Source organism: Heterodontus francisci, chromosome 11 (assembly GCF_036365525.1).
Source record: "Heterodontus francisci isolate sHetFra1 chromosome 11, sHetFra1.hap1, whole genome shotgun sequence".
NCBI classification, from domain to species: Eukaryota; Metazoa; Chordata; class Chondrichthyes; order Heterodontiformes; family Heterodontidae; genus Heterodontus; species Heterodontus francisci.
The window spans coordinates 29,486,414-29,499,009 of NC_090381.1; the positions used below are offsets into that span (position 1 = coordinate 29,486,414).

The window sequence follows — 12,596 nt, forward strand, 5'->3', positions numbered from 1 at the left end:
GTCCCTCAGAATTGATTCTAATAATTTACCCACCACTGAGGTCAGACAGGCCTATAACTATTTGGTCTATCCCTTGCACCCTTTTTAAACAATAGTATAACATTCACAGACCTCCAATCCTCTTGAATTTCCACTGTAAGGTAGATTTTCTGAGCCCATGTTGATATTCCTCATTCACCAGAAGCACATATTGGAAAATAGCATCCATTTTAATGGACAAACACGTGGAAAATCTACCCTATATTTCAACAGCCAACCTTCAATTTTGGTATGCACTGCCTCCAATATTGGTGAGACTATTACATCAGATTAGTGTAATAGATGGTAATGTTTCATTATTGCAGAGTCTTGCTTTTTCTCCTTTTTAAAATGATTTTGGTTATATTTTTGTGCCCATCAAAAAAGAGAGGTGTCAGTGGTGGTGAATGAACAGGTCACGCACTGCATGGATTGGATGAAAGAAAAAAACTCTCACTTTGCTGACAAGAATTCCCAGGTCAGGCATGACACAGGCTAAGTACAGAGTAAAGCTCCGTTGCCACTGCTACAACTATACACCTGAACCCCACTGCACCAATGTGACAGTCCAAATTTCTACATCTCCTTACGGTTCCTTGATGGTTAGATTGACAATTCCTTATCAATCTGTGATGAACTACTGTCATTTTTGTGTTGTAGACCCAGAAGCCAGAGCATAGATTTTACATATTTGCCCTCTTGGTCTACGTATCGCCATAAACTGTAATATCCACCCTTCCAATTGACACTGCTCAATCTCAAAGCAAGTTTCTCAGAGGCAGCTTTTGCAAGTTTCTCAGAGGCAGCTTTTGCATTGGAGCAATTATTGGTATTCAATTTTAGATCAGAGGAGATAGTGAGATGGAAAATGCCAACTGATAGACAAAGAGTGGAGCCATCGAAGACGAGAGATAGAAGCTGTTGATGGAACTCATGAAAAATGAAAACTAACTGTGTCTTTGAAGAACTGAAGAAAAAAGGATCTTCATTTCTCCATTGAATGATGTGGACATGAAAGTGTTGTGACGAAACCATAACACTGCAATAGGAGTGAAGATCATATAAATTGATGAAGATAGAGCGGGATCATTAGCAAATGTGTAGATGGTGACTAGAGCAGACCCTTGATCAACAGATTGGAAGAAAGACAGCAATTTCTTTGGAACCCCTGAACAACGAGTGGAAGGTGAGCCATCAAGTAAAGTATAGATTTGAGAATAAATTAGATAGCCTTGGACAATATACTGGCAACAAATCCCAAAGCAATGCCAAAATTGCTCTAGAGATATGCATGTCACTGGCATGTTAAAAACCTTCCTGGCAACTATAGGTTAGTCCAGAACATTCAAGGTGGAGAGCCAACAACAGATTTGATAACTTTAGGAAGTAGCGATGGATAATGGGGAAGGGGGGGGGGGGGGGGTGGTCACTGGAAAGTAAAAGAAATCTGATGAACAGAAGCAAATTTTCAATGAGAATGGAAGGTGGAATGGAAGTAGCAGAATCTGAAGAGATGGCAAGGAACAGGGTTGGGTTTGGAGGCACACATATTGTGGATAATAGGACCAGGGATCTGATTGGAACCCTCGGTGAAGGATTGAACTGACATAATAGGGATAACAATTGCCCTGTCATAATGTAGAAGATAATAGAGCAATGGAGGGAGGATCTTTATCAAGATGACTGAGGTAGGAGTTCGAGGAGTTGAGAAAGGTGATGCAAAAGCTGTAGGAGTATCAGTGTAGAAGAGGAATGGAGATGAGGACTCACACTGACTTTGGGAGGAAGTTTTGGAAAGGGGACAAATGGAGCAGCCACTGTGGGGACCAGAGGACAGCGGATGGAATTTCTTTCCAGTAAATATCAGCATTCTTGTAGCTTTTTTAATCAACAGAAGGAAAACTGGGAGGAACTAAAGTTAAAGATTAAAGATCTCCTGTGGCATTGTTGAGTCTGCATTGAATGATTGGCATATACTCACTTGTGACAGAGAGGTCCCATCCCATCCATCTCCTGAACCACGCCCGAGGAGGATTCCCCATGGGTGATGAAAAACAGAATGGGCTTGTGCTGTACTAGAGCCTGCGAAGCAAAGCACATCTTTTACATGGAACCTGTTCACAGCCGAAAGCAATGCCCATCAGTAAAACAACCAATAAGCCAACTTTCAGAACCACGCATCTCCATTGCTGTTGTCTGTGCCTCCTGTCCACCTGGTGAAGTTAACATGCTTTATGTAAAGCACACCCATGTGAAACACTGGGTCACCTTGAATCAGAAACAGAGAGTTTTTGCAAATAGGGTCCTTTCCTTCTCAGCTTCACTTCTACCCATTGATTGCCAATCTTGCTAACATCACAAAGACTTTTCTCACTCTGCTATAAGAATTTATTATAATCACTTCCCCATTAATGGGTCTCATGTCATTCCCTAACCAAGTGAGCAGCTGCCAAACCAGGCTTACAACATGGTTAGTGAAGCCTTGGAGGTAAAGAGAGAAGGGACTCAGTTTCTTCCTCAATACTAGAGCTGAACTATGAGCCACAAATCTTGTTATCATCCTGCAAGAGGATCTTGAAGAGAAAAGTCTGAGAATGGTTCATGAGGACCCTGGCATGTCTCAGTGTTTCTATGATTTCTATTAACCCACACGTGATCGAGTGCTAACATTTCTCCATTTGTGGTTCGGTGTTTAGGGCTGGTGGGATGGGTTACCTCAGCCCTGCTGTGAATAAGCATGAACGATCATCCAAGTTTCCTTTTCTTTGTGTTTGCATTGAGCGGTAAGGACTCACTGTGATACAGGTGAGTTCAGGTAGACTCAGTTGCTGTGCTTGTCCATCATCTAAGCAGCCAGTCCTCAGTTACAACCCTCATATATGCCCATTATTGAATCCCTGGGGAAGGGGCTGATTGCTGGCTAACCATATCAGAATGGGCGGCACAGTGGCGCAGTGGTTAGCACCGCAGCCTCACAGCTCCAGCGACCCGGGTTCAATTCTGGGTACTGCCTGTGTGGAGTTTGCAAGTTCTCCCTGTGTCTGCGTGGGTTTCCTCCGGGTGCTCTGGTTTCCTCCCACATGCCAAAGACTTGCTGGTTGATAGGTTAATTGGCCATTATAAATTGCCCCTAGTATAGGTAGGTGGTAGGGGAATATAGGGACAGGTGGGGATGTGGTAGGAATATGGAATTTGTATAGGATTAGTATAAATGGGTGGTTGATGGTCGGCACAGACTCGGTGGGCTGAAGTGCCTGTTTCAGTGCTGTATCTCCAAACTAAACTAACCCAGTGCTTTGATGAGCCAGAGATTCTAACTTAAGGTCACAATGTATGTTGAAGAGCCTCCTTTGGTCTGGGTGCACCAACACATTGGTCAATGGGTGGTGTTGTAACTTGTCTATCCAAACCAACGGCACTGGCGTTTCAGTCAATCAGTAAACTGATGGAGTTTTCAGCTTATTCCAATCAAGGGTTATAAACCTTACAAACAACAGTCTCTATGGTTTAGGGGACTAGAATTAAAAAGTCTGTCTGAACCATTGTGTCCATGTCACTGTTGCTAAATTTGCAATTATACTTGCACAGGAGGGAGAAGAGGCAGAAACCCAGACACGCGCACACACAAATACACACACAAGCACGAATACACTTGTGCACACACACAGGCACAAACCTGTTCAATTTCTTGCAAGGTGAAATTTTCCCCTGGAGGTTTTACAAATCTCCTGACATCTCCACCTTAAAAACAAAGTGAAAGGATAACATCATTGTAGGGTAGAAACTTCTTCCAAAGCAATCTATTTCAACATAATGCTCTGACTACTGTCACGTTAACAGAAACTTCTGAATTTTGAAGGCTGAAAGTCTTATTTAATTGTTATTTGATTTCAATTACACTCAGACTGCTGATGTCTGCTTTGGGAATGTTACAGTACCAGACTGTGGGCTTGTTCAGCCCATAACACGGCCTACAGGCCTCTATTGAGAGAGATCTGCACCACAACAACTAGTACCTTATGTAGCAAAGTGTTCCAAAACGTTTCATAGGAGTATTATCAAACAAAATTCAACACCTTCCAAGCTAAGGAGTACTTTTGAGGGATGGTGTAAGAGCCTAAGAGTGACTTAGCAATGATTACTGATCAGGCACAAGGAACACCTGGACTCAGCCAGCTTACTTCTGGGTACACGCACCCAACAGAAAGAGCAGGAGGAACAAGTGAGTGAGAGATTAGATGCTTTTGCTCTTATCATTACCACTTTTCCATTTCAGTAAGTGTAATATTAATAATTCCAAATTTCAAGTAATTCTTCCTCACCGTAGCCCCAGAATTGAAGCTACAACCACCTCCTTGCTTCCTACAACCCTTGCCAGCTCCAGCAGCAGCCCCAGGCCCCTCTTCCTTCCAGTCCATGCCCCAATTCCAGCCCAGTCATTCCCCTCCCATCCTTAGTCTTCTGATTCCAAACCATGTGTGTCTGCTACCTCCCAGGCCAGTTCTTGGGCCCTCACTGTGGCTCAACCCAGCACTATAAAAAGTGGTTTAGCATCTTTTCCCAAAGTTACACTATATTCAGTCTTCAATCTCCCTAGACCTGTGAACAATTTTGGGAATTCCTCTTGAAAGTGACTCCTGGATACATGTTGCTTAACTTCTTCTACTTTCTCTACAAGATGAAGGTCAATACAAGCTCTTCTAGTTAAGAATGAGAACTCCTGATTCTTTTAGGACATACAGTGTTTCTAATATATGCTTTCCCTTGTACTGAAGTGTTCCTTGTAAATTCCCCTTTACTTTAAGTTCAACCCCTCTTGGGCCATGTAACTGAGTTTCCGTTGGTTGCAGACAAGACTGTTACACTTGCTCCAGTGTCGAGCTTGAAATTAGTGATATGTTCTGTTGACATATGTGTCTGCGGACCAAAATGCCAGATTCGGATCATTGATCTTGCCAAGAAAATGCTTTGATTGCTCTGCTGCAGGAGGTTGTTTAACTTCATTCACCACTCTATTCTTAAATGCTTGTCCTTTTGAGTTTGAGGTAATCGAGATTTTATTTCGCACATTTTACTAAAATGCCCTATTTTTTTGCATTAAAAGCACTCTGCTCTATTGGCAGGACACTGTTTGCGCCTATGGTGATTTTTGGAGCCACATCGCTGGCAGGGTTTAATGGCGTTTTTCGCTTTCCCCCCACAGTGTACCTTTTTCCTGGTGCCTCTATTTCAGCCCTCTGGTGAAGGAACTGAACAGTTGCAGAAGGTGTCCTGAGCCAAAGTCTTTCTTCACCTCACAGGATTGCTCTGTTGTTCCTTCTGACCTCAGCTTGCCTCACCAGCTGAGTAGCTTTGTCCAGGATGAGGTTTTCTTCAGATTGTAAAAGATCTGATACAGTTTCATCAGCAACACCCACAACAATATGATCTCTTATTAATTCATCTTTCAGGTCTCCATACTCACATCCCTGTGCAAGCCTGTAAACGTCATTGATAAAAGCATTGACTGTTTCAGTTTCTGGACCCTTCCGTTCAATCTTGCTCTTTCTAAAATCTTCTTACTCCACAAGTTGAAATAAGAATCAACATCGAATTTGGCAGATGTTTCATCAATCTCTTGTCTTGCTATTATATCATCAGCTTTAGCACCAATTGAATATAATAAAGTGTTAACTTGTTCTGCCTCAGACCAGCTGTCCAATTTAGAAGTTATTCTATATCTGAGGAACATTTTTCTCCATAGTACCCAGTTTTGAATCTGATTGGGTCCCTCTTGACTTTTGAAACTCTCCAGCATCCATGTTGTTTTACCTTAGACATTTTTAGACTGTTCCCTTGAAGAAACTCTTTTTTCAGGCTAGCTTGCCTCAATAGAGTGTAGCAGGTGCTTTCGAATGTCCCCAGGTGTTTTCAATAGGCTGTTTTAGGGTTTTCCCCTTTGCTTGCACACTTCACATTGTTTGTTTATTCAACTTGCCTTAATGGAGTTGACATAGCTGTTTGAGAGTTTGCTGCTGTTTTAATAGACTGTTTTAGGGTTTTCCCCTGTCTTTGAGAACTGCAGTTTGTTTTTCTTCTTCAGGCTTGGCTGACTTAATGTGCAGTTTATTTACTTTCCTTTCTCAGGCTTGGCTGCGTTAATGGAGTGTCCCCACTGTGTTCGGGGGTTTCCTGCACTTTTCAGCAGTTCACGCGCTTATCGGGGGTTTCCCGCTCTTTGCCTTTGCGTTCAGCCCAGTGATGGATTGGTTTTTCCCCGTATTTTTCTAGCCTGAAGCCTTCAGAAAATTACTTTTTTGTAACCGGGATTCCTCGACCATTGGCAGTCACCCAATCGATGGAATTTATTTGCAGTTCTGTGGAGCTTCTCTCAGACTCTTCTCAAGGTCTGCAGTTTTTTCACTTTTCTTGAGGTCAGGCTTTTTCAGCCAGCTGCTTCAAATTTTTCCTTCTTCTGGTTGTAAGATGGTAGTTGCTTCAAATTTTTTCTTCTGGGTGTTGAATCTCACCGCTGAGCACCATGCTATATGTTTGGTTCTGTCTGTTAGGCATGTTGGTAATTAGAAATTTACTCAGGCTCCCAGGTCTCTTTCAACTTCATCCTTGATTATTTCAATTACGCATGGAATACATGTGTTGCCCATTTTTCCTTCCCATGTGCAATACTTCATCTGCCTGCTTAAATACTTTGTGCAACTCATTCTGTAACTGCTGAGCCATCTCCTCTAATTCCACTGCGCACTCACGTTAGTACCCATTTACAAGTTTGACCTACTTGTATTGAGTGGTGCAAATTAGAAACAGTCATGCTGCTGATACTCGGTATTTCCACCTCATTTTGACATAGCTCCTCGAAACAGTCTCTGTGACTTTTTAATCCTTCAGCCAATTTCTTACTCATTCCCTAGGTTTACTCTGAATTGCCACAGCTTTGATTTTAACTAGCAGCCTTTCGTGTGGACAACCTGTCTGCTCACCCTTGTGGCTAGCTTTAGACACTGGTGGAGACCTGAAATCAGCCCTTACATTTGGGGATAATGCTTGACACGAGAAGCCCTGAATAGGAAAGAATAAATTTATAATTATATTAATATTCTCGATATATAAAATCCATCCCTTGTGAATAGTCTGTTGAGAAAATGTTCAGTTGCACTGATACAAAGATAAGAGTACTATTTTTTTTAAATCGGGGATAAAATTAAAGTCTGATGCTCACAATATACATAATTTATCATGGAAGGAAGACATAGAATTTGTACCAATTCTCTCTGTGATGTCCGCTGCCCTTTCACCCCACACGCCGTGAATTCCGATTAGCACCACATCTCCTGGCTCCACGACATTAAGTAAGGCTGCTTCCATAGCTGCATGCCCAGAGCCACTGATTGCCAGAGTCAAGTTGTTTGTGGTTTGAAAGGCATACTGTATCCCAGCCTTTACCTCGTCCATAATCTGTACCAAGAGAAGGAAATGGTGACACACTCAACAGGAGCTCTAGCGCTTCAAAAGTTGTTTGGAAGCTACACTTGGCTGACTTTTTAAAAATAAAAGTTGTACTTAAGGTAAAAAGTAAACTAGAAAGATGAAAATCTAAAAAAGTAGAAAATTCTCAAAAATATTCTTGGAAAGAGAATAGGGATGTTCTGATATTCCTAGAATGAGCAGCCATGGATACAAGTAATAGATTTTAGATCAGGAGGAACATCTTTAGCTTCAGCTATACAAAGCCCTGGTTAGACCACATCTGGAGTCCTGTAGCAGTTCTGGGAACCATACCTTAGGAAGGATATATTGGTTTTGGAGAGAGCGCAGCGTACATTTATGAGAATGATACCTGGACTCCAAAGGTTAAGCTACAAGGAGAGATTATACAAACTAGGGTTGTATTCCCTGGAATTTAAAAGATTAAGGGATGATTTGATCAAAGTTTTCAAGATATTAAGAGAAAGAGAAAGGATCGATTGGGAGAAACTATTTCCGCTTGTTGGGAGTCTAGGACTAGGGGGCATAGTCTAAAAATTAGAGCCAGACCTTTCAAGAGTGAAATTAAGAAACACTTCTACACACAAAGCATGGTCGAAGTTTGGAACTCTCTTCCGCAAATGGCAATTAATATTAGATCAATTGTTCATTTTAAAACTGAGATTGATAGATTTTAGTTAGCCAAAGGTACCAAGGGGCAGGTGTATGGAGTTAGGTCTCACTGAATGGCAGAACAGGCTGGATGGGCTGAATGGCCTACCCCTGTTCCTATGTACACAGAGTTCCAGCTGTAGAATTCACTTCCAAAGTTAGTAATTGAGAAAGAAACTATTAACATTAAAGATTAGATTGCATAGGTAACAAAGGAAAAGCAAATAAAAGGATTTGAGAACAGGGCTGATACTGTGATTCGCATTATTTGCTCGTAAGGAGGGTAAACACCAAAACAATTAGTTTGGGCCAAATGGCTTGTTTCCATTGTAACATAAGTGTATTTCTATCCCTATCCTTTTATTACATAGAATTACATATCGTATACAACACAGAAACAATGAGGAGTGCAGGAGAGCATGCCAGGAGAAGCACCTGGCATACCTAAAAATGACAAGCCAACCTGGTGAAGCTACAACACAGGACTACATGCATGCTAAACAGTGGAAGCAGCATGCGATCATTCAATAGACAGAGCTAAGCCATCCCACAGTCATCAGATCAGATCAAAGCTCTGCAATCCTGCCACATCCAGTCATGAACAGTGGTGGACAATTAAACAACCAACCAGAGAAGGAGGCTTCACAAACATCCCGATCCTCAATGATGGGGGAGCCCAGTATGTCAGTGCAAAAGACAAGGCTGAAACATTTGCAACCATCGTTATCCGGAAGTGCGAGCGGATGATCCATCTCGGCCTCCACCTGAGGTCCCCAGCATCACAGATGCCAGTCTTTAGCCACTTTGACTCACTCCACATGACATCAATAAATGGCTGAAGGCACTGCATACAGCAAAGGCTCTGGGCCCTGACAACATCCCAGAAGTAGTACTGAAGACCTGTGCTCCAGAACTAGCCACGCCCCTAGCCAAGCTGTTCCAGTACAGCATTATGAAGCAAGAATAGGGTTCGCTCTCAAGTCCAACCTAGTCCCCAAACCTGCTAGCCTTCCAAAAGGCACAAATAGCTGACACATGACATTGTGACTTGCCCACACAGGGAAAAATCATGCCACCATTTTCAGTGCTATACACTCATAATGACAAATCCTGAAGAGGTGAACAATAAATTTTATGAAGAGCTAGAATCTTTGATTGCTGCAGTGCCAAGATGAGACAAATTCATCATCCTCAGTCATTTCAATGCCAGAGTTGGCAGAGACTATCAGACCTGGCAGGGAATAAAGAACAGCAACAGCAATGGTCTTCTTTTGCTGAAGATGTGTGCAGAGCATCACCTCCTCATTACAAACACTGTAATCCATCTGCCAGACTGAAACAAGACATCCTGGATGCAGCCTCGCTCTAAGCATTGGCATCTAATTGACTACGTTATTGTCAGAAGGAAGGACAGACAGGATGTCAGAGTGATCAAAGCCATGTGTGGAGCAGATTTTTAGACTGATCACAAACTCATTGGACTGGATTTTATTATCCCGGTGGTAGGTGTGTAAAATGGCGGCAGTCCTGCCTGTGACGTTTGAAGCCGCACCGCAGCGATTTCGTAGCAGGCAGCCATTTAATATAATGATGGTGGCCACCCCTCCCAATCATGTGGTGGGGGTGGCATTGGGGATACCATTAACGGCATCACCTGATGTTGGATCAGGTGCTGGCACCGTCTCCAAAAGGCTGCCAGTTCTGCATTTATTCTCCATGCATTGAACAGCAACTTATTGAAGCAACACTTCTGTGATGTGCAATCATTTTATCACTCAGCAAGCAGCCCGCTGGGCATCATTCTGACCATGTCAGATGTAAGAGCAAGGGTGACCCCTTGGTTCAATGATGCCTCTCTGATGATTCTCCTCCAGGCTGCAAGGGAAAGGCGGCAGGTCCTCATGCCCAGCGATGGCAAGATGATGTCCTCCCGCCTGACCAAGCAAGCCTGGACAGAGATCACAGAGGAGGTCAGTAGCCGTGGGGGTCACCCATCATAACTGGGTGCAGTGCAGGAAGAGGGTCAATGGCCTTCCAGCTCAGCCAAGGTAGGTTATGTGGTTTCAGATAGTTTGTTGTGATCTGCTTGCTCACAAGCATAAAGCCGCACGGTTGACACAGCCATTTCAATGATAGGAAGGTCAGAGCTTAATGATGGCAGATGACTGATTGAAAAACTAAGACCAGTCTCCCTTGTTTCTATCTTAGCCCAATTAAATCCCATAACAGGTATGAGAGCAGAGACATCCCCCAAGTGCAGAAGAGAGGCCCATGTTCGTATTGATATGTAGATACATTTGGAACTTAACAATAACTGCATCCTTGATCTTTCAGAAGAGAACCCACAACAGCAGGGAAGGGCCCAGGGCTGTTGGTTGGGTGCCTGACCTGCGGCCTTGTCTCAGGCCAAAGAGGAGATGCTCGAGTTAGCCGGGAGCCAAGGAGGACGTGCCATATCCAACGTTGTGCTCGGGGTCCTAGCTGAAGAGAGTGATAAATAACAAATACAGAATGAATCGAAATTATATTTTATTGAGAAATGTAATGTTGTCATCATTGGGACATGTGTACCATAAACACCTAAATGTCTGCTTTTTACATTGTATCTTGCAGGGCACCGCTCACAAATGATTAGAGACAATGAGGAAACGACGACAATCTCTGAGGACGAAGAGCACTTAGAGCAAGCACCGTCCCATGACTCTCCTGCACCTTAGCCTAGCTACTTTCATCTCAGAGGCTATCCGATCAGCATTCAATTCGGGGTCACAAGCTGGTTTTTGCTTGCACAAGTAGTCAATGCCTACCCGCGCACTTGATATAGCGATGCGGAGAATCCAGATAAATGTCCATCTGTCAGAAGTGATCTCGATCTCTCTCTCTCTCTCTCTGTCAATCCCTATCCCCTCTGTATCCATCTCTCTCCCCTCTCTCTTCCCTCTGTCCATCTCTCTCCCCTCTCCCTCCCCCTCACTCTCTCTACCTCTGTCTCTCTCCCCTCTTTCCCCCTCCCTCTCTCCTCCCCTCTCTCTCCCCCCCCTCTCTCTTTCTCCCCCCTCTCTCCCACTCTCTGACCATTGCTGGGAGCAGGAACAGCAGTTTCTGAACTTTGGACAGATTCGGGGTTTCCCAGCAGACTTCTTTAAAAAATCGGAACCCGCCCGAAAACCCCGAAGCTGTCCAAAGTTCAGAAACTGCTGTTCCCGCTTCTAGCATCTGTGAAACTGACCGGGAATTTTTTTTTAAGTCTGTCTGCTCAGAAAAAAGAAGCCAATGGGAAATTTCTCATCCCTGAAATTACCAGTCACAGACCTCAACATTTTTTACCACGGTCACTGTGCACGGACACGTTGCCAACCGCCGTGCTGGAGTGACAGATGTTACGGAGGCAGGGGACTTGAGACTACATGCATGATGATGAGTTTTGTTAGCAAACAGATTTATTGAAATTCATGGATTGTGGAAACGTGGAATTATTAGTGTCTAACTTGCCTCCCTTGCTCGCTGCTCACTATGTCTGACCTCCATCTCTGCTCTCTGATTTTTCATGTGTGCTTGGATTTGCGTGCCCTCTGTGTCCTCTTTGTGAAAGGATGTCTCATACTTCTTCATCTTGCAAGGCCCCCTCTCTGTAGTGCGATGTTATGTAGAACACAGCAGACTACAAGGATGCATGCAACCCTGTCTGGTGCATACTGAAGTGCTCCACAAGATCTATCGAGGCAGCAGAATCACATCTTCGGCATACCATGGCCTGCTCGATGGCCACTCGGATGCAGCCGTGGCAGGCGTTGTAACGCTCTTCTGCATTATTGCTGGGGTTCCTTATTGGCATCAGAAGCCATGTCATCAAGGGATAGAACTTATCCCCAAGAATCCACCCTTGAAGGTGAGCGGGAGGAGTGAAAAGCAGTGGCACCTGGTACAGCCGCAGTATGTATGAGTCATGGTAGCTGCCCAGGAAACAGGCACACACTTGTAGGAAGCACTTTCTGTCGTTGGACGCTTTTTGGACATTGATGGAATGAAACCCCTTTCTGTTTATGAAGGCAGCTGGTTGGTACATGGGAACCTTAATGGCTATGTGTGTGCAGTCGATCACACCTTAGACCTGTGGGAATCCTGCAATAGCCCCATATCCAATGGCCCTCTCGGCCTGACTCTCAGGATCTGTCCTGTAGTGTACATAGTCACCGGCCCCCCTGAACAATGCTTCCTTGATGCAGTGGTGCACTGCGGATTGAGAGACCCCACACATGTCGCTGGTGGATCCTTAGAATGATCCAGAGGTATAAAAGATTGGGGCCACGGTAATTTTTGGGGCCATAGGCATAGGGTGACCACCAAAACCCATTGGTCGCAAATCATCATTCTGCAGTCATCTCTGGCAGTTGCAGTCAGACATATGCAAGTATGTCACCCGATCCCATAGCCTCACTAGCGTA

The 12,596-nt window shown here is 44.0% G+C and overlaps 1 protein-coding gene across 1 annotated transcript in view; it reads right to left on the reverse strand.

The window, feature by feature from the left end:
* agxta (alanine--glyoxylate and serine--pyruvate aminotransferase a) overlaps window positions 1-12,596 on the reverse strand; it is a 251,479-nt gene that overhangs the window by 22,407 nt on the left and 216,476 nt on the right. The window contains exons 2-4 of the mRNA XM_068041889.1: window positions 7,278-7,470; window positions 3,695-3,759; window positions 2,000-2,100 (exon numbers count right to left, since the gene is read on the reverse strand). Of these exons, the coding sequence (XP_067897990.1) occupies window positions 2,000-2,100; window positions 3,695-3,759; window positions 7,278-7,470 (359 nt within the window). The remainder of the gene's footprint in view (window positions 1-1,999; window positions 2,101-3,694; window positions 3,760-7,277; window positions 7,471-12,596) is intronic.